Source organism: Magnolia sinica, chromosome 13 (assembly GCF_029962835.1).
Source record: "Magnolia sinica isolate HGM2019 chromosome 13, MsV1, whole genome shotgun sequence".
NCBI classification, from domain to species: Eukaryota; Viridiplantae; Streptophyta; class Magnoliopsida; order Magnoliales; family Magnoliaceae; genus Magnolia; species Magnolia sinica.
The window spans coordinates 66214978-66241925 of record NC_080585.1 but is presented as its reverse complement, the minus strand read 5'-3'; the positions used below and the strand labels follow the sequence as shown (position 1 = coordinate 66241925).

At 40.2% G+C, this 26948-nt stretch overlaps 1 protein-coding gene across 3 annotated transcripts in view; it reads left to right on the top strand.

The window, feature by feature from the left end:
- Nucleotides 1-22128, top strand: part of LOC131223829 (uncharacterized) — a 39980-nt gene extending 17852 nt beyond the window's left edge. The window contains exons 2-9 of one of the 3 annotated variants that reach the window (XM_058219346.1): nucleotides 1477-1525; nucleotides 2066-2168; nucleotides 2277-2372; nucleotides 2471-2545; nucleotides 3024-3093; nucleotides 5935-5991; nucleotides 6078-6176; nucleotides 21744-22128. In XM_058219346.1, the coding sequence (XP_058075329.1) occupies nucleotides 1477-1525; nucleotides 2066-2168; nucleotides 2277-2372; nucleotides 2471-2545; nucleotides 3024-3093; nucleotides 5935-5991; nucleotides 6078-6098 (471 nt within the window). In that variant the 3' untranslated portion in view covers nucleotides 6099-6176; nucleotides 21744-22128. Of the gene's footprint in view, nucleotides 1-1476; nucleotides 1526-2065; nucleotides 2169-2276; nucleotides 2373-2470; nucleotides 2546-3023; nucleotides 3094-5934; nucleotides 6046-6077; nucleotides 6177-21743 lie in introns of those variants that run through there. The other 2 variants (XM_058219347.1, XM_058219345.1) reach the window with 2 other exon arrangements.
- Nucleotides 22129-26948: the final 4820 nt, after the last annotated feature.

Here is a 26948-nt window from a genome sequence, read left to right as displayed (position 1 = left end):
TAGGCTAGCTCGAATTGCTACTGACCGGTTGATATCTGTAGCGGAATGCTTCTTTGTCTACGGAGGAGCTATCATTTGGTCCCCCCATTGCCGTATGAATTTGATAGATGTTGAAGGTGATGATTTCTTGGGTTTGCTCAACTGCCTTAAACATGTGATGCCTTCAAGTCAAGAAGCGGATTCTTTGATTTGGTTGGGTTTAATATATGGGGCCATCCCCTCTCGCTTGACTCCCCACCCATTTACGGCCCCCCCATGTGGCAGTCTTCATTTGGTTGGTGGGAAGTTAGTTGATCCTCACCATCGATAATCTTCAAAGAAGATCACTTGTTTTGCCGAACATATGTTTGATGTGTATGCAAGATGCTGAATCTTTTATTTTATTTATTTTATTAATTTTTTATTTCATTGCCCGTTTGTATAGAAGATTTGAGTTTATGTTTTGGGTCTCTTTTCTCTGAAGTGGGCGATGCCGTAAGCGGTGGAGGACCTTTTATGGGCGTGGCATGGTGGAAGGAGTGGGAATTCTGAGACAGCTAGGTGGAGGTTATTCATTATGGCCATCTTGTGGGTAGTTTGGGGAGCTAGGAATGCTTGTTGTTTTCATAATACCTTGGTAGTTTTTGAGGACATAATTAGTAGAATTGAGAACCTCGTCTCAGAATGGGTTGTCTATGTAAAATCAGCCTAGATTGTTTTTTGGTTGTCGTTTTGGGGGTTTTTTTTCTTTGTATTCTTTCCTTGCCCTTTGGGCGTGCTTTCTAATAATTTCACTATTAACTCTCTAAAAAAAAAACCAGCACAACAAGAAAACCAGCACGACAAGAAAATTGAAATTTGAACTTTTTCCAAAAATTCTCTATTTCGCTGAAGCACCACAAAAAACTTTTACAAAAAAAAAGAGAGCAGAAAAATCACCATTATTCTTCTAAAATCATTTTCTTTTAGATCCCATAATTTTCTGCTTCAAAAGGACTACTTGGCCGTACATTATTGACGTCATCCGTATGTACGAATGATGTCAGTAGTGGCCCCACTATCGGAGTCTGTGATCAGATCTCGACTTTCGTATGCTCTAATACCAAGTTGAAGTTGATTAGAGAGAGAGAGAGAGAGAGAGAGAGAGAGAGAGAGAGAGGCAACTTGTGTTGTGTGTTAGTCTTTTGACTAACACACACATATTAACTTGAAAGAGACATACAATGCTCTATGGGAGTATAAAACACACACACACAAACACAGTTACATGTATCTCCACAAGCCCTGCCACACTCTCCATCGACATAGGACCACTCCAGTGTACCCCCCCCCCCCCCCAAAAAAAAAAAAAATAAAAGAAAAAAAAAAAAAAAACTCTTTCAGCTGGGTGTGTAGAATAACACGACAACCTTTAGTTCCTGAATTTTTTTAATGAACAATTGCATCATTGTATATTTATAGATGTTATTTTATATTTATTTATTTATTCTTTTGCAGGTGAATGCAGCTAACGAGATGATGCTTGGAGGTGGTGGTGTAGATGGAGGTATTTCATTTAGAGAAATGCTCCTATGATGCTGCATCCATGAAGGAGGACCAAAACATGCTCACCGTAAATTTTGGATTTGCTTGTGGCGATTTAAAAAAAAAAAAGAAAAAAGAACAAGAATTTGATGGGGCATTGTGTGTATGGGTTATAACCTGAAATCCAGGCGACAAGACTATGGTAGCTATCCTGCAAATGGATGTTCTACACAAAGTTGAACAGAAATTAAGCAAATTCTCACATCAATTGAATGGTTATGAATTATGATTCTCCAGTCAATGCTATTTTCAGGTTATGGCCCATCAAGTAGTGGTCCACCATATTAACACTCCCAATGTCAACACATTTGCCAGATGTATTTTAAGGACTGTGCTTCGTTAAACTTTGATGAAGTGCTTTTCTAGTGTCATTCCCCATTTTATGTATTTACTATTTTTTTTTTTTTTAAATCTACATGTAAATGGTTGTAATTGTTAATAAATGCCTCTTAGAAATGATTAATAAACGAGTCCATCCTAAGGTTGCAAATGTTTGTCTCAGCTATACATAGAGCTGCTGGTCCAGAACTCCGAGCAGCTTGCTGGGATGTCCCAGAGGTCCGGCGTGGTGTTCGGTGTCCCACTGGGGAAGCAAGGATTACCCCGTAGGTGCTTCTAGCAGTTTTCTGTTATGTTTCTGATAATTTGCCCTTCCCATATAGCCGCTTCTTGTTCCAAATGTTTCGACGCTCTGAAAGATTTCAGATGTGCAGAGCTTTCCGATTACCTGTTTCTTGTGTTATTCCCACTGTGGGACCCATATATGACACTGATGATCACCCTGAGGTTTCTCTACAAAGTGCATATAGGTAATTTCGAAAATATACTACTATTAAAGGTGGTTGGTGAAATGCGTATTGCAATCAGTATGGTCCTGAAACACTTGTTTACTCATCTTTTGCTACAGAAACAGCTTAAGTCTTGCAAAAGAAAACAACATTCAATATGTTGCTTTCCCTGCCATATCATGTGGTCTTTATGGGTAAGTTTTTTGTTTTTTTTCTTTTGTTTTTTCCTTTTCAAAGAAGTGACATTTTTGTATTCCTGAATCCATATAGATTGAACCTGTGCTCGGATGCACAAATGAATTGCATTGCAAACATTCAGTTCAATCCAGAAAAGATGACGAGAATTAATGATGATGCTTCCTAGTATTCATAATTGCAAGTAGCCATCAAAATGTTGTGATTTTATTGATTTAAAAAAAAAAAAAAAGCTTTTTCGTTTCTTTTGAGTCCAACTTGAAAGTAACCTAATTGCACTTTGGACCTCAGACCCTGAATGTGAATTCAAGGGAAGGAGATCATGATTTTTCTTTTTCCATTTTATATTAGACTGATAGTGACAATGCATGTGATAATGCATCATGACAAACCCTTAAATTGTCTATTAATTTGTGTTATTGGCTTGTACTAGGCCTTTGATTTCTTCCAAATTTATAGAGGTTCATGTTTTTGCAGCTATCCTCTTAAGGACGCTTCTAGAATTGCTATATCTACAGTGAAGGAGTTTGCAAATGACTTCAAAGAGGTATCATTGTTCTATATGTGCTTAACCTCAGAGTGTTGTATAACAATTTTGTTTGTTTTTTGTTTTTATCTCCTGTGCTATGCCATTGGTTCATTGCATATGATATGAGTTTCTTTTTCTTTCTTCTTTTTTTGGATTTTAGCTCTTTCTATGGTTCTTTATACAAATTTAAATAATATTGTCATTTCCTGGTAATTTAAAGATGTGCTGGACAGCTGAGGGCAAGGGAAGGTTTAGGACACAATATTCAGTCCCCAACCCCAACGTCAACGTTGAATATTTTTGAAGGAAAAATCCAAAAGATTCGAAACTTGGGGAAAATTTCTCAGAAAAAAGGAAAACAAAAATGAAAACTAGTAAACACCCATGTGCGTACTGGTCGAGTTGCAAGAGCGGCTCGATAATTACATCTATTTATAGATTGTATTGGGCAATACATGGAAGTATTGGCTAAGTCATGTAGGTTGGTTACTAACCACCAGTTACATAGATGTCTCGTATCAGTTATTTGAAAATTTGTTGTCTTTGTTGAGTCACAGCCAAGGTTATATGGAACATGTTTAAGTGTCACTTGTATGCGGGGTATTCTACTTCCTCTAGATTGCGGTGCAGTGGGGACTCTTTTTCGAGTCGTTCCAATACAAACTACCAAGTATGAATGATAATTTTATGCACAGATTGATGTTGACCTATGATTAGTATATTAAATGATGGATATTATTACTATAGATACTGCATGCATCATGTTCTTCTTCTTCTTCTTCTTCTTGAAAGATAAGAATGTTATACTTTACTACATAAGTCTAAGCATAATTTCTTGATTCTGATTCCCAACTCAACCAATACTGTGAGATAGGAGAGCTCTGCTAGAAATTGCAGTCTGGAGACTGCAGATGATCCATGAATTGGATCGGGTGGTCTAGATCGAAAGATGTATGTAGAGATCTAGGTAACATTGGTTGCAACTGACTCAACTGAATCTTGAAGCCATGGATACAAGGTATTCTGTAACGGTAACGGTGGCAGTAAAGGCCCCCACCGTTACCTTTCCAATACGGGCTGTAATGGCCGTAACGGCCCCCGTAGCGGCCATTATGGTCCCCGTAACGGCCATTATGGTCCCCGTAACGGCCATTATGGTCTCTGTGTGTGTGTGTGTGTGTGTGTTTTCTTTTTATTGAAGAAATATCCGAAAAACTTATATCGGCCCTGTAATAGACCGTTTCGGCCTTTATGGGGCGTAACAGGCCATTACTGGGGCTATAATGGCCGTTACAGGTCATTTTTTCCATTACACCATTATGACCCTGAAACGTGCAACGGTTGCCATCGTTACCTTTACATAATGGCCTTTAAGGCCCCATAACAGCCATTACGGCACACCATGCATAGATAAGGGTCTTGAAATCTAACAAATGACTTTGCCAATTCAAACTCAACAAGCCAAAAGCTAAGCTTTTGCTGATCATCTTTCAGAATTCCAATAGGATTTCTTCTCTTTAATGTGATTCTATTTGACTAATCCTCTGTTGTTTGAACGACCTCAGTTAAAATTAAGGAAATTAAAAGCCTAAAATAATTATGAAATATAAAATTGAAACATTTAATTGCAGTATAGATGTTATGCATTTAATTTTACTGCAATTGTTGTGTAGGTAGCCAAGACTATGAAAAGAAATGGGGATATTAAAGAATCAGTTTTGACTCCATATCAGTGATATCAATGATTTGAAGTAGTTTCATACTTACACAAGGATGGAAAAGTATGGAAAGAAGAGGAAGAATTTACACATGGTTTTTGTAGATCCAGAGAAGGCAATTGATATGGTACTTAGGGAGGTCATGTGGTGGGTGGCGAAGATGAAAGGGTCCTTGAAAAGATGTATTTGTAGGCTTATGTATGATTGAAGCCTCCCAGCTCAAATGCGTTGGGGTTGTTTTCATGTGATTCAAGAGCATAAACATAAAAGTTAGATTTCATAAGCAAAGGGGAAGCTCTTACCTTCTTTAGGGAAGCAAATCTAAGGTTGAAGATCTAAATAGCTGCAAACTCCAAACTCTGATCTCTAAAGTCTCTCACCAACTTCATCCCAGAGTAATTCCTCACGGAGGATGATGGCCTCATCCTCTCCTCAGAACCCTAGAAAACTTACGAATAGAGGAGTTACTGGAATGTTTGGGCAGGGATCTTTGCGGGCTATTTATAGAGCTTCTTTGGGTAAAAGCCCCAAGGCCCCCACTTAATTACTAGGGATGCCATTGGTGCTATGAGAACTATTATCTAAAGCAGTCTTCACACAAATCCAAGCTTTTCCATATAATGTCACAAACTGTCCATCCCTCCACCATAACACCATCCAAGTGGGCCTAATGTTCATAGTATCGGTATCATTATATGTAGTGTTGATCGGGAATATGGAAACATATATCGATATTGCCAATATTATCACAGACGCATACCAGGAAATGTATTGCCGACTGAGGGGAACATTGGGGAAACATGGGGAAAACAGTGGATATTTCAATGAAACTTTAGGAGAATGCTAAAATACACATATTTACATATTGATGAATAAAAAAAATTGCAAAAAAGAAGCATACATTAGTAAGTTTCCATTTAATAGGGGCTTGAAACATGTGTTGTCATAAAAAAAAAATCAGTGCAATAATAACCAAAATGGGCTCATATCATACAAATGCTGTTAATAAATAATAACTACGACATCCAAAAACTAAAGGAACGGAAAAACATATCTATCTGACCATCCCTCATATTCATATGGAGTTACGATGTGATTCGAAGTCGTTGTCTTAAACATCCATAATATTGTTGCTCCACAGGTTGGTGGTACTGTGCATGATAATCATCTGGTTGTACCAATGGAGATAGTCTCTCAGGTGTCTCTGGTACTCATCCTCTTCGAACTGTATGAGTAAGCTTAGATGTGGGTACTGCGTGATGGTAACCGATTGTGGCTGATTAGGGTCTTAAGGAAATGGATTGACTCCAACTTTGACTCCTAGATAGAACTGAGCCCAATCATACGATGGATACCCCGAATATGTCCTCCATACTCGTAAAAGTAAGTGCTCTCTTGTGGTTGCGTGTATCCGTAAACAGCAAGTGCTCTCATCTGATTTTTCTTTCAATTTTTCTTTTATATTTTTTAAGATAATGCAGTTTTAACATTATATGTTTATATTTTAGGAGTGTGGGTTTAACGACTTGAGTCACTTAAGGTTACGACCAAGGGTTGTTAGTTTGAGAATTGGAGAGTTGGAGTTGTTGGTTGGTGCTTTGGTGAGGATTGTGGTGGTGGTACTTGTACGTATTGTTTGTGATCATGAGTAGAAAAATATGGCAGGGGTAGGTAATGGAAGTGGGATTGGGACTGGTAGTGTTAGTTGGGGAGGGGTGGGAGTGAGAATGGGAGTGTTAGTGGGGAGGGGTGGGACTAGGACTGGGAGTGGGAGTCATGGCATCTTCGATGGTCTATGACATGCCTTTAGCCAACGACAACCTTCGTTTGCTCCAACTGAAGGAGGTGGAGCTCATGTTGAGGACTTGGATGATGCAAATATGAAGCTAGGCGACCATGTAATTCATTTTATTTAGAAATGAGACGACAAAGTAGAAGTTGAAACAGTGGTAATAGATGCAACAACAGAGGTAGGCGAAAGGGTTCGTGCGTCCACATGCCATGAGATAAGGGAGAAATGGATATAGATGTTAGGGCGTATGTGGCCATTTTTAAAATCGATATATGTCATACTAGATGCACTATCATGTGCGATGGTTGGAGTGACCTAACCAGATGAGCATGATACACTTAATGGGTAATTGTGACTTGGGAATAGCGTACGAAATACCCTTGATGCATCCGCGGAAGTGAAAGAATCGGTTAATATTTTTGGTCTTATAGATATGACGGTAGATGAAATTGGGGAGCAGATTATTGTGCGAGTTGTTTCTTCCAATGGGACAAGCTACAAAGCAGTTGGAAGAATGTCGATGGAGAAGTGTAAATACCTATTTTTGTAACAATATAGTAAATTTAGTTGAAGATAGTAAAGAAGAAAAATATAGTTAAAATTAGTTGAAGAGGCAAGGTAAATCACTACTTACATCTATAATCGTAACCAAATAGTTGCTAGAGTCAATGTTTTCTATATCGTTATAACGTAATGTATTGCACCCTTGGTATATGGATGCATATCGGTTATCGCGTGGGATCATCGGTTGCTTCGCATAATGTATGGGGAAACAATGAGAAATTGATCGAATTTTTCAATGAATATTAAAACAGACATCAATACACACTTAGGGCTTGTTTGGCATCTCTACTCTCCAATTAGAGCTTCTCTAATAAGCTCTCTCTCTCTCTCTCTCTCTCTCTCTCTCTCTTTAATGACGACATGGTGTCTCCACTCCTTTTAAAGGCGAGACTAATCCCTGTGGATGTATACAATCACCCGTAAACCACGTGCATTGGGTAAAGCATAGGGAGGAGAATCAATCTCCCATCTATGGGGACTGGGGAGCAAACCCATGACGCTAGCCGTTCGCCAAAATAAGATCGTTTGGTAAAATCACTTTTTCAAAAAAAAAAAAAAAAAAGCTCTTATTTAGGGGTAGTTGATGTTATTTTTAATGATTGCAACAACTCCATTATAAGAGCAATCCATATGGTTGTTTTGGTGGATCTCACCATAGATGGACCGTGCCCCAAACGGCAAAATAATGGATGGCCGTGATCTTCATGTTTTAAGACATTTGGGCTGTCCATTATGTCGGACATTGAATGTGGATTATCCATCATATTGTAGCCCACCTTTGATGTGGACTGTCCATCATGTAAGCTAAACCTTCAAAGTGGACTGTCCATCATGAGAGGCCTGTCTTGGATGTGGCGTTCGTCATTAGGGGCTGACCTTTGACATGGACCGTTCATTATGTGGGGCCCACATTGATGTAGGTCATCCATCATGTGGGGCCCACCATCAATGCTAATTATCCTTTATGTGGGGCCCCTCAATGTCCACTACACATCACATGGAGTCCACATTTGATATGTCCATCATGTGGGCCCACCTTTGAAGTGGGTTGCCTATCATGTGGGGCCCACTTTTGATGTCCACCATCCATTGTGTGGGGCTCACCTTCTATGTGGATCATCCATCATGTTGGGCCACTTTGGTTATGGGTTGGTCATCATGCATGACCTTGGATGTGGACTGTCCATTAGGTGGGCCACTCACTTGATGTGTTTGTCCATCACAAGAGGCCACACTTTAATGTGGGCCATCCACATGTGAGGCCCACTCCATCCATTATGTGGGCCCACCTTAATGTGGACCATTCATTATATGGGGCCCCTCCTTCGATATGGGTTGTTCATCATGTGGGCCCACCTTCAATGTCCATCATCCATCATGTAGGTCCCACCTTTGATGTGGATGGTCCATCATGCTGGGCCACACTTTGATGTGGGCCATCCATCATGTGGGGCCCACCTTTGATGTGAATTGTGCATTATGTGGGACCACCTTGATGTGGACCGTTCATCATGTGGGGCCCACCTTCAATATGAGTCGTTCATCATATGGGCTCACCTTTGATGTCCAACATCCATCATGTGGGTCCCGCCTTTGTTGTAGATTGTCCATAATGTAGGGCCCCACTTGATGTGGATAGTCCATCATGTGGGGCCACATTTTGATGTGGACCATCCATCATGTGGGACACACCTTTGGTGTCCACCATCTATCATGTGGGACCCACCTTTGCTGTGGACCGTCCATCATGTGGGGCCCAACCTTCAATATGGGTCGTTCATCATGTGGGCCCACCTTTGATGTCAACCCTCCATCATGTGGTCCCACCTTTAATGTCCACTATCTATCATGTGGGTCCCACCTTTGATGTGGACTGTCCATCATGTGGGGCCACACTTTGATGTGGGTCATCCAATATATGGTGTCCACCTTTGACGTGACTGTGCATTATGTGTGTACCATTCATCATGTGGGGCCCAACCTTCAATATGGGTCGTTCATCATGTGGGCCCAACTTTGATGTCAACCTTCCATCATTTGGTCCCACCTACAATGTCCACTAGCTATCATGTGGGTCTCACCATTGATGTGGACTGTCCATCATGTGGGGCCACACTTTGATGTGGGTCTTCCATCATATGGTGCCCACCTTTGACGTGACTGTACATTATGTGTGGACCTTCATCATGTGGTGCCAAACCTTCAATATGGGTTGTTCATCATGTGGGCCCACCTTAGAGAATTGTAAAGAGGAGAAGAAGGCGCACGATGGGAATTACTTAAAAAGCTTAAGGACAAACTTGTCCAAAAATTAGCAAAACATGTCTACCCGCCTGAGCCAAATTAGTTCTTAAAAAAAGTGACTTCTTCATCACTTATTTTTTTAAGTGCTTTTTTGCTAGTTTCTAAATATTAAGTGGTAAAATTAGAGCTTTACCAAATGGTCTATTTTTAAAATAAGAGGGTTTTTTTTTTTTTTTTTTTTTTTTTTTTTTTTTTTTTTAATTTTTTAAAAAAATAATAGAATAAAAATATAAGCTCTTATTAGTAGAGATGCCAAACGACTCCTTAGAAATCAAAACATCACAAAAGACAAGTGCACATAATAAGTTTCCTTTGTATAAGGTCCTAATCTATGCGTTGTTTGACTGAATTGATGTAAGTATATTCAAAGCCAATTCATATAATTTACAAATGCAAGAAATGTATGGAAACACAAGCAATACATTCAAAAGCAAAAGAAGTAGAAAACTAGAAATATATCTATGAATGATGTGTGTAGTTGTGGCTTAAACCCCACATAAAGTCGTGCATACATTAAGAGTGGAATTTTGATAATAAAAAAAAAAAACCCCTTTGAAATGGGGGCCAATTGACTGCTAATCGAAGTGCAATTTTGAAAAAAATAATATATATTTATATATAAAATTAAAAATCATTTTTTTTTTCCAAAAAAATCCACAAATTACCAAGAATCACTAAACCAGGTTACATGCATGTTTGATTTCGTGTTTGGACCTAAGATTGCAACTGATTTGGGAGAAATTAGGGAAATTTTGATTTTTCCTCAATTTTTTGCAAATTGGCCCATCTCTCCCAAATCTCAAAATTGAAGCTCCAAATCCAAGATTTTTAATGCATAAAATGAAAAATCATGGATTTCTAACAATCTGACACTAATTTCACATGATTTTACAAAAAAGAAGAAAAAAACATTGAAACTCGAAAATGCTTGCCGTATCGAAAATGGCCCCAAATTGGCTTGGATCTTGATTTCGACTCGAAATTTGTGTTTTTCTTCTAAGGGATTCAAGAGGGAGAGTCAAAATCCACAATAGATCTAGTTAGAAGTGGAGAGGAATAAAGAGAGTGATTTAGAATGAGTTTTTTTTTTCCGAATTTTCTGAAGAAAGCCCTGAACTTCTCACGTTTCTTTGCGATATCAGTTGATATCGAGAATTTCATAAAGGGATTGGTCAACGCATCTTGCAATATTTTGTGATATCTTTGATATTATGTGACACATTGAGATATCATGCGATATCTTTTGCGATACGAAGAATTTCATATACTAACTTGGTTTTCGTATTGCCTAGGTGGGGCACACACTATATCATGAGATATATCAGCCAATATCATCAATACTGAAAACACTGACCATGGTGGGAATGTTCACGAATGGGATAGGGTTACTTCGACCTATTGTGACTCGATTTGTTACAGATTTTATTGCTCTTGAGAATAGTGACCTGTCTTAGATTGTCATGAATGTTGTCTTGGCTGCTTAATAATACTATTAACCTGAGAGGCCGAGACTAACTCTAAAACTCCTAAATTTAATATTCTAAATATCTAATATCAATATGTAAATAAGATTATAAGTTTATATCTTATTAGTTGACTATATGCATAATGATGAGTTGACTGGTGATGTGTGATGACAAAATTATATAAACTATGATGATGCAACCACAACTATAAATAATGTGCGTATCATGATGAAGATAAAGTTATAAATAGAAATCAGAAAGAGATTGTCTGTCTAGTAGTAAACAATTAAATGCATTAACATTACTAACCATTACTTAACCACCCGGAAGAAAATTTTCTTGCCTGTGGCTGCTCAACTTCAATATCGTCGTCATTTGGTTGTGGCATAGCGCCGATATGCATAATAGCCAAAGGGGAAAACCATATCAATGAAAGACAAGGATGACTGATAATGATCATCACTACCACCGTGTTGAATTCAAATAGGTGCCAAAGGTAGACCTATATCCATACTAGTACTGAGACTGCGATTGTGAACGACAAATGGCTTGGATCCAAATCTGGATATTTATAACCTCCATATCTTCATATGGAGCATATCCAAGACTAGTCCAACAAGAAAGTGCTTCAGCAGGAGCCTCCCTAAACTGTTCAAAATCATATTCTTAAGTCGCCTTCTGTTTTTTTCATGCTCCATCTCCTCCAGTGCCACTGGGACCGGGCTTGCCCATCATGCTCCTCCTCTAGTTGGTTATATTGTGAATTAGTACACGTATAATTGCAGCCTCCTTTGCTCCCTTGATGCTCATCAGGCTCAGATTGTATGGACGAACGTATTCTCGTGTACTGCACGACATTAACAATAGGACCATATGCATCATCATCATCATCATCCATCTTTGGTTCGCTGCTACCATTTTCTTAATTTAAATCTTCAGTAACCCTCTCCAGAATAGCTGAGTGACTCCGTTGTTGGCACATGCATAATTCTGGGTCATTCACCTCAACTTTCTCATTTTCTTCTTCTACTTGCTGCTCCTTTGGTTCCAACCAAGGTAGAAGTGGACCATCTTCGTCATAAATATAGTCTAAATTTATTGGATAGTAGTTCCCTTCTTGAATTTGGTTTCCTATTTTGCATTTCGTATTCTCAACTTTGTGTTATAATACGTGTATGCAAGTTAATTATGTCTTAGCCTATAATCTATTTCTTTGCTTTGAATGGATCAACACAAAATAGCCTAATTTCATCTTGCAGCTAGGGTTAGAAGTTATTTGGCTTAAAGCTTCTATTGTTATTGTTTTAAGAACCTTTGCACTTTCTCAAAAATTAAGCCACCAACCAATTATGTTAGTGCACTTATTTGTGCACATTATTTGTCAATCACGTGCGTCTGTGTGTTGGGGAGTCGGTTGAGCCCTTGGGAGCTGAAGACTGAAGACACATGAAGGCATGGAGCATCAATGAGTGAAGAAATAGGTAAACATGCAGTGCCTTGGTGTATCCTAACCTTAGAACCCTTTAGGTCCAAAACAACATACCTCTAGATGATCCATTCATAATAAGAAAATCTTGTTTGCTCATTAAAAGCCTTAGGAATTCATTTGAACATGATTAGTTAGGCTTTAGAGGAATTTCAGGCATATTTGGTCCCACCAAATCCACCTTCGGTCTGACTGAAAATGATCAAAACAGGAGAGCAAGCATGCCTTGAAATCCAAGGTATTTCGGCCGCAACTGAATGCCATATTCGGTCCGACCGAATACCATGTTTTGTCCGACCGAAGACTATATTCAGTCTGACTGAAGACTAGCCATTATAGATTCGTTGGAGCCTTTTTTCTTATAAATCTAGCAACCAGATCTTTGTGGAGAGGATGGTTTTGAGTGAGAAAAGATCCTAGAGTGTCCTAATACTTCCAAATCCTTCTAGGCTCTCACCCATTGAGATCCATTTCCTCTTCCAAGTGGTTCATCACTCTATGGGCATTCATATGCTCCATTCGTGTAAGAACTTGGCATCTCACATTCTCTAAAGGCTAGACTAAACCCAATAGGTGTATCCTTTGTCTAAACAACCTCTAAAATGGTCATCTATGTGAATCCCAACTAGGAACCCAATCCTATCATTAGTTGTAGGAGATTCACTCATCTCCCATTACCTTGGTCACCTCAATGGACCATTACATGCAAGGTGTTTGATCTTGGAGCTGAAGCTTTGGCAAAGTATTGGCATCAATGATCAGGGGAGCAATCGAGAAGCTGATTCAAGGCACAGGAGAGCATTGAAGAAGCATATCAAGAAGGCACGTCAACAGGTTTCAATCCGACAAGGTTGTCATTTGTAGAGTCTATGTACACTCATTTCTTGTGTAGGATTGAGTGTAAGAGTTTGATTGCCAAACTCGATTAGGTTCTTGTATAGGACCTAAATCAAGTCATTGTGTAGGCCACTAACACGTGCGTACGTGTAGGTTCTTGTGTAAGACCGAGGTTCGTGGCTAGCCTATAGAAAACCACGTAAGTCTTTGAGGGAGCCGAGCCTTCTGTAGGATTATAAAGGTTAGATATGAATTTGATTTAAAACCTCCAATAGTGAAATCTGGTACCCTCATGGGTTGAGTGCATCCATCGGGAGTGGAGTAGGGTCCTAATCTATGCTTTGTCTTTTAAATCATAACATCCCCCCCAAAAAGTGCACATAACAGATTTCCTTTGTATATGGTCTTAAGTTATGTGCCGTCTGACTGAACTAATGCAAACTATTTTCAAATTAAATGCATAACATTTAGAGTGTATGTAATGATCATTTCATCGAACACTCATAAATACTTCGAAATTAGTCTCAATTAACAGCTAGTTGAAGGGAAAATTTGATTTTTTTAATAAATATTTTAATAATTTATTATTATTAATTTTTACTGGAAAAATGATTTTTATTTTCTGAAAATTGGCAAGGACTTAACGAATCAGTAGATCAACCCTCATACATACTTGATTTCATGTTTGGAGTGCAAGATTGTAAGCAATTTAGGAGGAATTGGGGAAATTTCGAATTTTTCCAAAATTTTCCTAAATTGGACCACCTACTCTCAAATTTCGAAATTAGAGTGTATGTGATGATCATTTCATCAAATACTACTAAATACTTCGAAATTAGTTTCAATTGACGACTAGTTAAAGGAAAATCTTGAAAAAAACAGAGAGAACATGAAGAACCAACTCCATGATTTTTCAAGGAAACTATGAAGAACCAATCGATTTGTAACCATTTGACACTGATTTAACATAATTTCAACAAAAAAAGGATCAAAAATTGAAAATGCTCACCGGATCAAACATGTGGGATAAATTAACACTACCTATGCGTTTTGTATCACATAGGTGGGATACAAGATTTATTGGCCGATATTGTCGATATTTAAAACATTGGTTACAATCATGACGAATAACAAGTTTCACTTTATCATAGCTTCATAAAGAAAACTTCTCACTCAACTGTACGAGAAACTTAAAGGTCTCCTCGGCTCTACATCCTCATTATAATTTCAGGGAAAAAAGTCAAGAATTGGGTTTAGGGCCTCGAGTATTTGTCGACATAATGACAAATGTCTATGGGGTCTGGTAGAGCCTACATGGGGTCGGATTTGGAGTCACCACCAGCCTTTCATTGTATATTTCAAGGATGGCTAGAATCCTTTTTTGTAACCCAGAATCGGATGGCAATAATTCCTTCTATTTCTAAGAAGGAGACTCCATGGAGGCGTTTTCACCAAAATCCTTAGTATGGATCACGGGTGAGTAAGGGGTTAGTCTCCCCACTCTACCTACAATATAACGGTCTCTATCTGAGGAGAATAAGATTCCAACAATTGGAATTTCAACAAACAGTTGATTGGGTCCCCAAAAAGAATAGAAAGTAGAAAAATAAGAATGTTCGAGGGTTAGAGAAAGGAAGCTAGAAAGTGTGGACCTTTCTAAAAAAAAAAAGAAGCTAGAAAGAGGGGAATGTAGTGATTTGGGCACTTGAAACATCTCCTCTTGGCTTAGGTGAGCTTGATCTTCAAAGTTCTTAATGCTTGAACTGGTTCTCCTTGTAATGAATTTCAACGTGATTGTGGAAGGAGGGTTTTGACCTTTATAGTCTCCAAAGAGAAATGAGGGAGGAGGAAGAACATGTGGATTTGATGTAGGACATGATATTCAAGTATGATGTGCAAGAATTCAGGCTTTAGATCATACCAATTCAGAAACAGTTACACAAATTCCACATCCCATATGATAGTCCAAACATTCAATGAAAGGGGAATCTATGCGGGTCCAGGCCGACACAGGCTAGGGTTGGACCAATAAAAATTATAAGCTAAACGATGTCAAAGAGAAATAGAAATCAACCACACATGCATAAGAATCAGTCCCTAATCCAAGGGATTCCCCAATTTCAATTCAAGGAACCCTAGGGTAAAAAAAAAAGAGCAAATAAATTAGGGTTAATGCAAACTAAGGCTAGGGTTTAGGAAATAGGAATGAAAAGAGAAAAACCTGACTTGGAGAAAGCTCCTGCGTGTAGATGATGACTCGGAGCTGATGCACGTGCGTGGGTGGGCTGGCCGCACTTGTGATGGAAACCCACCTCCCCAAAGTGCACCTAAGCCTTAGTCGGAGGGGAAGACCTCCAATTCCTCCAGGTTTGATGACGATCTGACGTAAGGTCGAAGCGTAGTGCTCCGCCGAAGTTTCAACCCTCCTACAGGTCCAGATTTTGGAAATTGGCTATAAGGGGATGAATAGCTGCAAAAGCTAGGAAATTCAAAGCAATAATAATAATAAAAGATAAGAGATATGGATGGAAGAGGGTAGGGGCGGATGGGGATAGATGTGGCTTCGCACCACGATAGTTAGCCTTTCGAAGAAGGGAGGGCTTCGCACCCACTTTTGTATTCTTCCACAACTCACGAAGAGAGCAGAAAAATAAAGCAGGAATTTTTATTAAACTTGAATGAATGAAAAGAACTACAAGGGGTGCCTATTTATAGGGAAAACCCTATACCCAAAAACTTGCACCATGTGCGCAACCTATTACTTGGCGATGAAGTAAACTAAAATAAAAACCAAACAAAGAAATCTAAAGCGTTCACGATGTTTTAAATAATAACAATAAGCAAAAGCTAAAATATGAAATCAATCCCACGAGTGGGCCACAATAATGAGATCCCATGATGGGCTTTTCTTAACTATCGGGTCCACTTTTTTGAACAAAAACTTTTCTAGCTAGGAGGCCCTCCCTGTAGGTCATCATCGAGCCAGATCGATGGTGGAGTTATCCTTCTGCGTACGTATGTGCGTAGGGGTGGTTGTGTGCGTGCGCGTGTGCGCATGATGTCCCCATTAATTCTCCCTGGCTACGAAGATTTCGCCACTGGCGAAATAAAAGTCTTGAACCGATCCAGGATGTCAGGATCAAATCTTTGAAACTCTTCCTCAGTGAGCCACGTGCTGTCTGAAGCTGGGCGTGACTTCCATTTAACCAGGTACTTTTGAAACCCGCCGTCCGACGTGGATATTATCTGATGGTTCAGAATATCCTCTATTTCCTCTCTAGGTGTGGGAAGGGTAGGTATGTGAGGTAGAGGCTGAGAAAATGGTTTAGGAAGGGTAGGTATGAGACGTAGTAGCTGGGAAGATGGGTCAGGACAGGCAGGTATGAGAGGTAGAGGCTGGGAAAATGGGTTGAGAGGGGGCCATGGATCAAGGAAAAGGTCTGATGAATCAGAATGGTTAGGCGAAAGGCTGGACAATGCATCAATGACCCATTGAAATGCAACTAGATCCTCCACATTGAATGTGGAACTAATTTCCATGGAGGGTGGAAGATTTGCCACATACGCATTGAGACCATTTCGTTTTATAATTTTGACGGGTCCAACGCTACATGCGTGTAACTTACGAACAGACCCTGGAGGATACCGCTCGGGCTTGATGCGGACCATCACAGAGTCCCTTATATTGAATTCTTTGAAACATTTATACTGGTCTGCAAAAAATTTGTAATGTTCATTACTAATAGTGATCTTCTGCCTGATTTCTTGATGCCATGAATGAATGTGATGCACAAAAGACTCTGCAGGCTCTAACGGCCTATGGGACAGTGATCCAGGAGCTCATCAACTTACCTCTTCAACTCTGCATGCTCCTTTGGATTCATTCTGTAATAAGGGAGGTTTGCTAGAGTTGCCCCAGGGATTGAATCAATGACGTGTTGTATATCCCTCTTAGGGGGAAACTCATCTGGTAGATCATTAGGAAAGACATCATGAAACTCATTCACTACCGGAATGGCCTCAGGAGGTAACTCTACAATAGCCTCTGGTGCACTCTCTCTAGCCACGAGGCCGCACATGTTGTACCCCTCAAAATTATGGTCTTGATGTCCTTCATGGGGTAGGGGTACGGGTGCATGCTCATGACTGATTCCTCGGCCACCTCCATTCATTGGTCTATCCTCCTGGCCACCTGCCTGAGATTGGCCATCTTTCCTAATGGTGGAGTTTGTCCTGAGGGAGGCCTCTATTTGGTCAAGGCGTTGATCTATGTCTTGTTCCAAATGCTTACCCCAAGACTCGATTTGCTGTGACAGCTTGTTTAGTGACTCTAGCAGTTGTTCCATGTTTAGTGTAGGGTGCTAGCCAAAACCATAACTCGTACGTGTTGGACGTACAACTTGCAACTCCACCTAAGGACTTTCTACGACTACTATATGAGACTAAATGATCCTATGAGACTCTATATGAGGGAAATTACGCAGTGCTACTAAAATCCAACAATATAGTTGTCAAAATAAAGGAATAACAGAAAGTTACAGCAATGTAAATTGGTAACTTCCTGCTAACAGAAATTTCAGTAACTAATATCAGGGACTATGGACTCCTAAAAGCTACATATGATGAACTGAATGCATGATGGACTCAAACAAACTAATCCTAAACATGTAATGTATTCCCCTATAAGAACCCTAAGCTCTGATACCAAATTTGATGCAGGACATGAGATTTAAATATGATATGCAAGATTTCAGGCTTTAGATCATACCAATTCAGAAACAATTATACAAATTCCACATCCCACATGAAAATCCAAACATTCAATTAAATGGGAATCTATGCGGGTCCAGGCCGACATAGGTTAGAGCTGGACCAATAAAAATTATAACCCAAACGATCTCAAAGGGAAATAGAAATCAACCACACATGAATAAGAATCAGTCCCTAATCCAAGGGATTCCCCAATCTCAATTCAAGGAACCTTAGGGTGAAAAAATTGGGCAAATAAATTAGGGCTAATGCAAACTAAGGGTAGGGTCTAGGAAATAGGAATGAAAAGAGGAAAACCTGACTCGAAGAAAGCTCTTGGGCGCAGATGGTGACCCGGAGTTGACACATGTGCGCGGGTGGGCTGGCCGCACGTGTGATGGAAGCCCGCCTCCCCAAAGTGACACCTAGGCCTTGGTCGGCCGGGGGAGACCTCTAATCCCTCCAAGTTTGACGACGATCCGACTTAAGGTCGAGGCGTAGTGCTCCGCCGAAGTTTCAGCTCTCCTATAGGTCCAGATTTTAGAAATTGGCTGTAGGGGGATGAATAGTTGCAAAAGCTGGGAAATTCAAAGCAATAATAATGATAGAAGATGAAAGATATGGATGGAAGAGGGTAGAGGTGGATGGGGATAGATGTGGCTTCGCACCACGATAGTTAGCCCTTCGAAGAAGGGAGGGCTTCGCACCCACTTTTGAATTCTTCCACAACTTATGAAGAGAGCAAAAAAATAAAGCAGGAATTTTTATTAAACTTGAATGAATGAAAAGAATTACAAGGGGTGTCTATTTATAGGGAAAACCCTATATCCCAAAAACTCGCACCATGTGCGCAACCTATTACTTGGCGATGAAGTAAACTAAAATAAAAACCAAATAAAAAAAATCTAAAGCGTTCACGATGTTCTAAATAATAACAATAAGCAAAAGCTAAAATATGAAATCAATCTGACGAGTGGGCCACAATCATGAGATCTCATGATGGGCTTTTCTTGACTATCGGGCCCACTTTTTTTGAACCAAAACTTGTCTTCTACTTCGTAGGCCCTCCCTGGACATCGTCATCGAGACAGATTGATGGTGGGGTCATCCTTCTGCGTTTATACGTGCGTAAGGGTGGTGGTGTGCGTGTGCGTGTGCGCGTGCGCATGATGTCCCCATCAGAATTATTCTGACCCTGAAGGTTGCCACAGCCTTTGCTCACCACTCCTAGGAGTAGAGTTATACTCCATGGCCTTGGGTATGAAGGAATTCCCAAGCTCTTGATCCCCTTCTCATTTTCTCACTTCTCCATAGGTCTTGCAGAAATTTTGTAAGTATTAGAACTTCTCTTCGGTGCTAGCTATGGGACACAGATTTTGGAGAGGCAAGACCACTCTCTTCTAGCAGAAGGCCTATTTATAGAGGAGAGGGGTGGCGACGTTGTAAATTGAGAGAAGGTTAGGAGTATGTTAAATGGTAGGAAGATTGGGATTTGATGGGTGGCATGACCTATGAGATTGATTGGGTGGTTAGAGTGTAATTTGCAGAGATTTGACGGGTAATTTGGTTTTCTAGAGTTGGGGAATGAATGGTGGAGCTTAAAACACTTGGGTGAATATTGTGGCTTGAAGGAGGGGTAGTTGTGCAATTTCATTATATAAGGTAGTTGGTTTGTTTTCTGTACACAGTCCAGCATGCGTACCTCTCAGTTTTTCGTTCGCAAGTTGGTGTTTGGGCGTCAGATTTGGGTGATCTATAGCTTGTTGAAAAGTTGACCTGATGGGATTTTAGGGACAAATTCCTAGTGGTTAGGGAGATGTGGGCCCATGAGTTGCAGATTCCTTGTGCAACAGCCAACCAATCATGCACACTCTGGTATTTTGATCATAACTTCATGCCTGTAGATCAGATTGTCATGATGGTAGGCTCGTTGGAAAGACAATTGGTTGGGCTACAAAATGAATGTACGGATCATGGGTTTCAGATTCCAAAAGCTATGGGAAATCAGGGAGTTTGGATTCAAAGTTGGTGTGGAAATTGGGGAATTCGGAAAATTCCCCAATTTCTACGTTGGAAAGACAATTGGTTGGGCTACAAAATGAATGTACGGATCATGGGTTTCAGATTCCAAAGGCTATAGGAAATCAGGGAGTTTGGATTCAAAGTTGGCGTGGAAATTGGGGAATTCGGAAAATTCTAGGATTTCAAATTTAGGGATTTTTTCTGTTAGCTATTATTCTTGATACCTTCTCCATTAACTCCTACTTTTGAATCTGATTCGATACATTCAGAATTACTCAAGAGATTAAAATGTTGTAAGTTAGCATTCAATCTGCTGTGAGTGTTGGAAGAGAATGCACCTGTCAGCAGAGGGCTTTTGGTCCTGAGTATGTTAAGTATTCAAAATATTAATTCAAAGTGTTGGAAGCTTGAAACTGCAGACATAATACATGTCCGAGTTATTTCTATGATTGAGATGGGTCTTGACTGAAAATGTCAGATTCTTTTTCTGCATAATCATATTCATGGGGGTGATTCTAAACCGGCCCAGCCTGGCCCTTCTCGACCTACTTATAAAAAGTTGGGGAGGACCTTTGATACATGTTGCAAATCTTTACACATAAAACAAACACCCAATTCTCTAAAATGCTTAATTACTTCTATATAAATGAGAATCCAGTGATCTCCTAGCACTATAGGTTATAGTGGTCCCAGGTCCAATCTTTTCAGACAATCCAATTAATTGATCTGATTAGCTGTGGCACATTTTTCATGGGCTGCCATGCAAAGGTCACATTGACCGCAGATGATTCCAACCATCCAATTAGTAGCCTATAAAATGTAGAGTCAAGGTGTTTATAAATAAAGAACTCCAATCAACAATTTGAACAATATTTTATTGGGTCCAGTCCATCATGGTTTGAGTATGTTTCCAAAGAATCAATCTTATTCGGCAATCTTTGCCATCCCATCACTGGGTTAGAAAATGGATGGATCGAGCCATCCAATCAATTTGATATTTTCACGGTACCTCAGGAATTGTGTTTCAAACCTACCCGGATCCACTTCTTGGACTGTCCAAGTGTCAATGTAAAACTAGGAGAATACTTGGACCATTTCTCTTAATTAATATAGTAATGGGGGAGTAGGGTTGGCAGAAGTCAACCCGAGCATACTTCGATGGGCCGCATTTTTTACTTGACTGACTGGATGCCCAGCATAATTTGGCCTGAGGTGTCTTGGCCCAGGGGTCGACCTGACCCCAGCTCCTGATATGATTGTATTGGCATGTCCCTTGTAATAGGGCCCATGGTTTGGTTACTCACATTCTCGAACTAATTGTCCTGACAAAAGATCTGACCATGCCCTAAAAACCCCCCCAGGGGACACTCCTCAAGTCCCAACACTTTGGTCAGTGAGGTCAGGAAGAAATACATCTACAGTCCACATTCGATTGGAAAAGTGTAGTCTTGGATTGCTTGGATCTTCAAAACTGAGATTTTTAGTTATGGTCCATCCATGGTGGGTCTATCAGATCAATGGTTTAAATCTCCAATTCTGAGACCACTTGGACAAAACCCAATGCCTGAGGTTCTATATTAACACCTGTGTACAACATGCACACACAAACTTGCACTTCAAGGCATGTTTAATGATATAACTTCCTCTTGTATATTCTGCTTTCTAATGGAATGAGATTGCCATCATAGAAAAAAAAATATATACTTAACCTTTGTAAATGTTGTTGGTAGGTGCATTTTGTTCTGTTCTCAGATGATGTTTACAATGTATGGTTGGAGATGGTTGATGAATTGCTGTAAAGAGTCAGAGAATGCAATAACAATTGAGAAACTACAATGGGTCAATGCCACCAAGTGGGTTTAGAGAAGGTACTGTCTGTATAAAACACCAAATAAATGAGATTCAAAGTTATGATCATGTGGCCATTTAGGAGATCTTGGCCTATCATTTGTAGGCCCTACTAGAGATGTAGTTTAACTAGATACTATTGATGTAGCTGCATCCTTTTCAAGAACCATACACAGGATGAATGCTATAGAGACTCGTAAAAGATGTGCAAGAAATAATTTGTGGTGTGCCTAATAACATGGCATGTGTGTCCAATATTGGGACTAATTTACGTGGGGCTGATAATCACCAATGACATATATTCGGTGTAGACATGCGGAATACCTGATGGGGGGGACTGGATTGGCTTTGATGACCGGGCATGTTCTTCAGTGGTTCTCAAACACCAATGTCATTAACATAATGGTCATACATCGGGCGATTGCTGATGCTAGCTTCAAGGATGATTTCATTACCTTGACTAGCAAGATCACGTCCCATATTGTCACCCATCTCATTTCCATGCACCATGAGTTGCTTTCACTCATCAAGATTAGAGAGTTTTATGGTAAAAACCGGCCTCCGTTTTATCCATGTCGATGTTCTGATCATGACCAATTGGACTGGATTGCCAAAAATTTGACAAGTGTTGTCATATTCAACTTGAGAGGTTAGAATATTATTTTTATTTTTTATTTTTTTTGAACAACGAAAAAATTTTATTACGAAAAAAGGCCAAAGCCAGACAAAACAACAAAAGAAAAAATAATACAACAGCCTAGAAGCCCTTACAGGACCGCCTAACTTTGTGGGGAACGGACTACAACCTTCCAGGCCACGGCCCAATCAATTACATTCCTTTTCACTACCTGAAAGACTTCCTCTACTTGCCCTGATTGATTTTTGTTCATCTCTCTCCGAAGGAACTAAAGGCCGGCCAACATCACAAGCTGCCAAACTTTTTTGACCCGCCTTTGTGTGCATTCCTTTGTGCCACGAGAAAAAACTAGCCGATAGAGCTTGGTGAGACCCACAAAACACCAAAAAGGTTGAAGAATTTATGCTACAACTGCCTCGCATACGCACGATGGGTGAAAAGGTGATCCACCATTTCCTCTTCTTGAAAGCACATCATGCAGACATTAGAGAGAATCATCTTCATTTTCCTGAGATTATCAACTGCAACTACCTTGCCACTCCCAACTAGCCAAGCAAATGCCGCCACCTAAGAGGGTGCTCCATAGCATCATACAAAAGCCGTCGGACTTCTCCCATCACTAGAATCACCTCCCTCCAACAACTTATAGGAGGATCTAATTGAGAATTTACCGAACCTCTCGTTCGACCACACCAACGAATCTTGAATGGATACCTCTGGCCTCACATGAGCAAGAAGGGACAACAAATTCGCAAGTTCATCGGCCTCACCCTCGGCCAAATACCTTTTACATGGCGGAGCCCAGATCACTTCATCATCTATGATCGAGAAACAATTTGCCAGCACATTCCCCACCCCTGATGCTGGCCTAGCTACTAGCAGAAAAGCCTCCCTCAAATCCCAATCTCCCACCCAAACATCATCTCAAAACTTGATCCTCAGCCCGTTTCCTAAAGAGAGATGAATGCCTTCCCACACCTAACTCCTAATCCATGCCAACCCTTTCCATACTGAGGAGTATCTATATAATGAAGAGCAAAGAGTCCTATATAATGAAGAACAAAAAGTCCACCAACCCTGTCATCAACACCATACTTTCTTCCCACTACCTCCCTTCATAAGGAAGCTTCTTCCACCCCAAACCTCCAAACCCATTTACCCATTAACGCATCATTAATAATCTCCAAACACCTCAATCCAGCACTCCCTTGGTCCCAAGGTTTGCACACATCAGCCCACTTCATAAGATGAAACTTCTGCGTGTCTTCCGCTCCCTTCCACAAGAAATCTCCCCTGATTTTCTCTAGCCTCTCGACAATCGATTTCGGGCATTTGAAAAGAGACGCGAAGTATACCGGTAAAATTGACATTGTTGCCTTGATGAACGTGAGCCTCCCCCCTAATGATAGAGATCTCGTCTGCCATTGCAAAAGCTTCTATTGAAAATGTTCAATCACCTTGTCCCGAACACAATTGGGGGGCTTACCTATATACAAAGGAAGCCCAAGATAAGTGGACGGAAAAGAACCCGCCTTCCAACCAAATAAGGTTGCAAAGGAAGCCACTTTGACATTTGATATTCCCACTCATAATAGTTCACTCTTAGTAATATTAATACGGACCCTCGAAACTACTTCAAAACATATTTGAATCAGCTGCAAATTATATACCAAGTCTTCATCTGCCGCACAAAGCAAAAGCGTATTGTCCACATATTGGAGGTGCGTCAAGTGATAGTCGGAGTTATCAACGGCAAAACCCCTCACCAACCTTTCCTTTGCCCCATTATTAATTATTCTGCTCAAAGCTTCCATCACCACCATAGAGATGGAGATAAGGGATTTCCTTGTCGCAAGCCTCTAGATGTAGAGAAAAAACCGTTCGGTGAACCATTAATCAACACCAAGAACTTTGCTGACGCTACGCACTCTCATCCAAGCACGCCATTTCTCTCTACAACTGAAACGACTTAACGTGTAATCCAAGAAAACCCAATCCACGTGGTTGTACGCCTTTTCGATATCCAACTTGTACATCACCCCTTTCCTTTCTCCTATGGCAAGCATCTATACTTTCATATGCCACCAAGATGTTGTCTACAATCTGCCTCCTTGCTATGAATGCGCATTGGGACTTGAAAATAACACCACCAATTGCTTCTTTGAATCTCGATGCCAAAATCTTAGCTAGGATTTTATATGGCCCACCCAAAAGACTTATAGGCCTGTAGTCCTTTTAGCTTTCCGCACCTTTTTTTTGGAATCAACACTATGAACAATGCACCTAACTCTGATGAGATTTAACCTGAAAGAAAAAATTCGTTAATAAAATCAAGCACTTCCTTTTTCACAACCTCCCAGAGTAGTTGATAGAACAAGATCGGAAAACCGTCCGGGCTAGGTGCCTTTTCACTTCCCAGGTCACTCGTAGCACTTTTGATTTCTTCTTCAAAAAGCTTTTTCCAAATTATCCGGGGCCTTCGATGAGATTTTATCAAAAGATAGATTGTCTAGATTCGGTTGAGACCACCCTTCCCTTTTTAATAGATTCTTATAAAAAGAAAAGTTTTAGCCCAAACCATGCGATTCCCTTCTAGTCTTTCACCCTCCACCACAATTGACTTTATTTTATTTACTCTTGCTCACGCACTTGCCATATTATGGAAAAACTTGGTATTCTTGTCGCCCTCTTTTAGCCATAAAGTCCTTGACTTTTGCCTCCATTTGATTTCATCCTCCCTTAGTCTAGCATGGTACTTCCCCGAATGGACTTTCCTCCAGCTCTTTCTTCATCTAACAGCTCACAATTTTCTTCCTTTATATCTAGTCTCCGAATTTCTAATAGAATGACCAAGTATTCCTTTTCCTACACACTTGAACTTATTTTTTTCCATGTATTGATCTTGCCCTTTAAGAGCTTCAATTTCTAAAATAAGTTAAAATCTACTCCCCCGCGATCCAGAAAAGACGCCCACCACTTTTTAATTAAGTCCAAAAAACTTTCTACCTTCAGCCACAAGAACTCAAATCTTAACAGCCCCAGGCCCAAATCCTCCTCATCTAACTCTTTTAAAATTAGAAAATGATTGGCCAAAGGTCTCGACAGCCCCCTTTGATGCACCAACGGGACTTGCCCAGCAAATGTGGCAACAGAAGAAATCTATCTATCTTGGATTGAATAAGACGATCTTGCCCGTTTGACCATATAAACCTTGCCACCCCATCAGCAAATCTACCAAGTCATTTGTAGGTATCCAATCCGAAAAGTCATACATACTCCGATTTATTCTACCCCAATTAAAATTTTCATATTGGAATCTAATTACATTAAAATTTCCTCCCACACACTAAGGGTATGATCACTTACTTCTGTAAACATTTAGCTCCGTCCAAAATATCTACCTCAAACTAGGTTTATTTAGACCATAAAACACCATTAATGACCATATAAATCTCGAGGAAGATTCTTTAATCACCAACTATAAAGAGAACTGACCCTTAAAACAATTAATGACACTCTATATTTGAGTATTCCAGATCACCAAAATTCCCCCTGAGGAGCCGACTGCATCTAGCGACTCCCATGCTTTATTTTGGCCTCCCCACAACAAGTCTATCAACCTGCCATCAACCCCCTACAATTTAGTTTCCTGAAAGGCCACCAGCTGTGCTTTATAATTCTTACATGGTTCCCTGATTTGAAGCCATTTTTAGGAGCATCCCAGCCCACGAACGTTCCAATTGACAATCTTCATAAATAAATCAAGAATACCTAGCTACCCTAAAAGCTTGAAACTACTGTCAAGGGGCCTCAATTAGTTTAGTTCCCTCTACAACCTCCCCAATAGCCATATCCGGTTGGGCTCGTGCCATATTTTGTTGCCATTTGTCTTCCACCCACTCAAGAGAGCCTTATAATCTTCTGGATCATCTTCGAAAGACACCCCTACAAGCCGAGCAATGTATTTTGCCACCTTCTTAACATTCTTCATTCCCTGAGCCATAGACATCTTTTTCATATTGCCTCTCCTCGAAGTTGTACCTCTTCCTGACCTTACCCTAGCTGCCTTCGAGATGGCGATTACCTTTACCGAAACATCTGTTATCACTGAGAACCGTTAGCGGGCTTATAACTTGAGCATCTCCCAGTTCTGGCAACTGAGATAAGCTTCTACAATTTTCACACTCTACATCTATCGCACTCCCTAATACTAAGAGGCTATGTCTTTTGTACAACTCATTTTGAGGTCCATCCTTTAATGGGCCTTCAAGAGGCGCCATTTGAGGTGACGCATTGCTATTCTTATCACTGCAGAGAAGAAGATTGAGCTAAGATGCATCAATGTTTGGCTGATCGTACGAGTTGTCCAACTCCTTTTACATATCGCGTTCTTTCAGCGAGAAATCGGGAGCGAAAACTCTATTCGGCACAACTAGCTAAAGTGGATTGA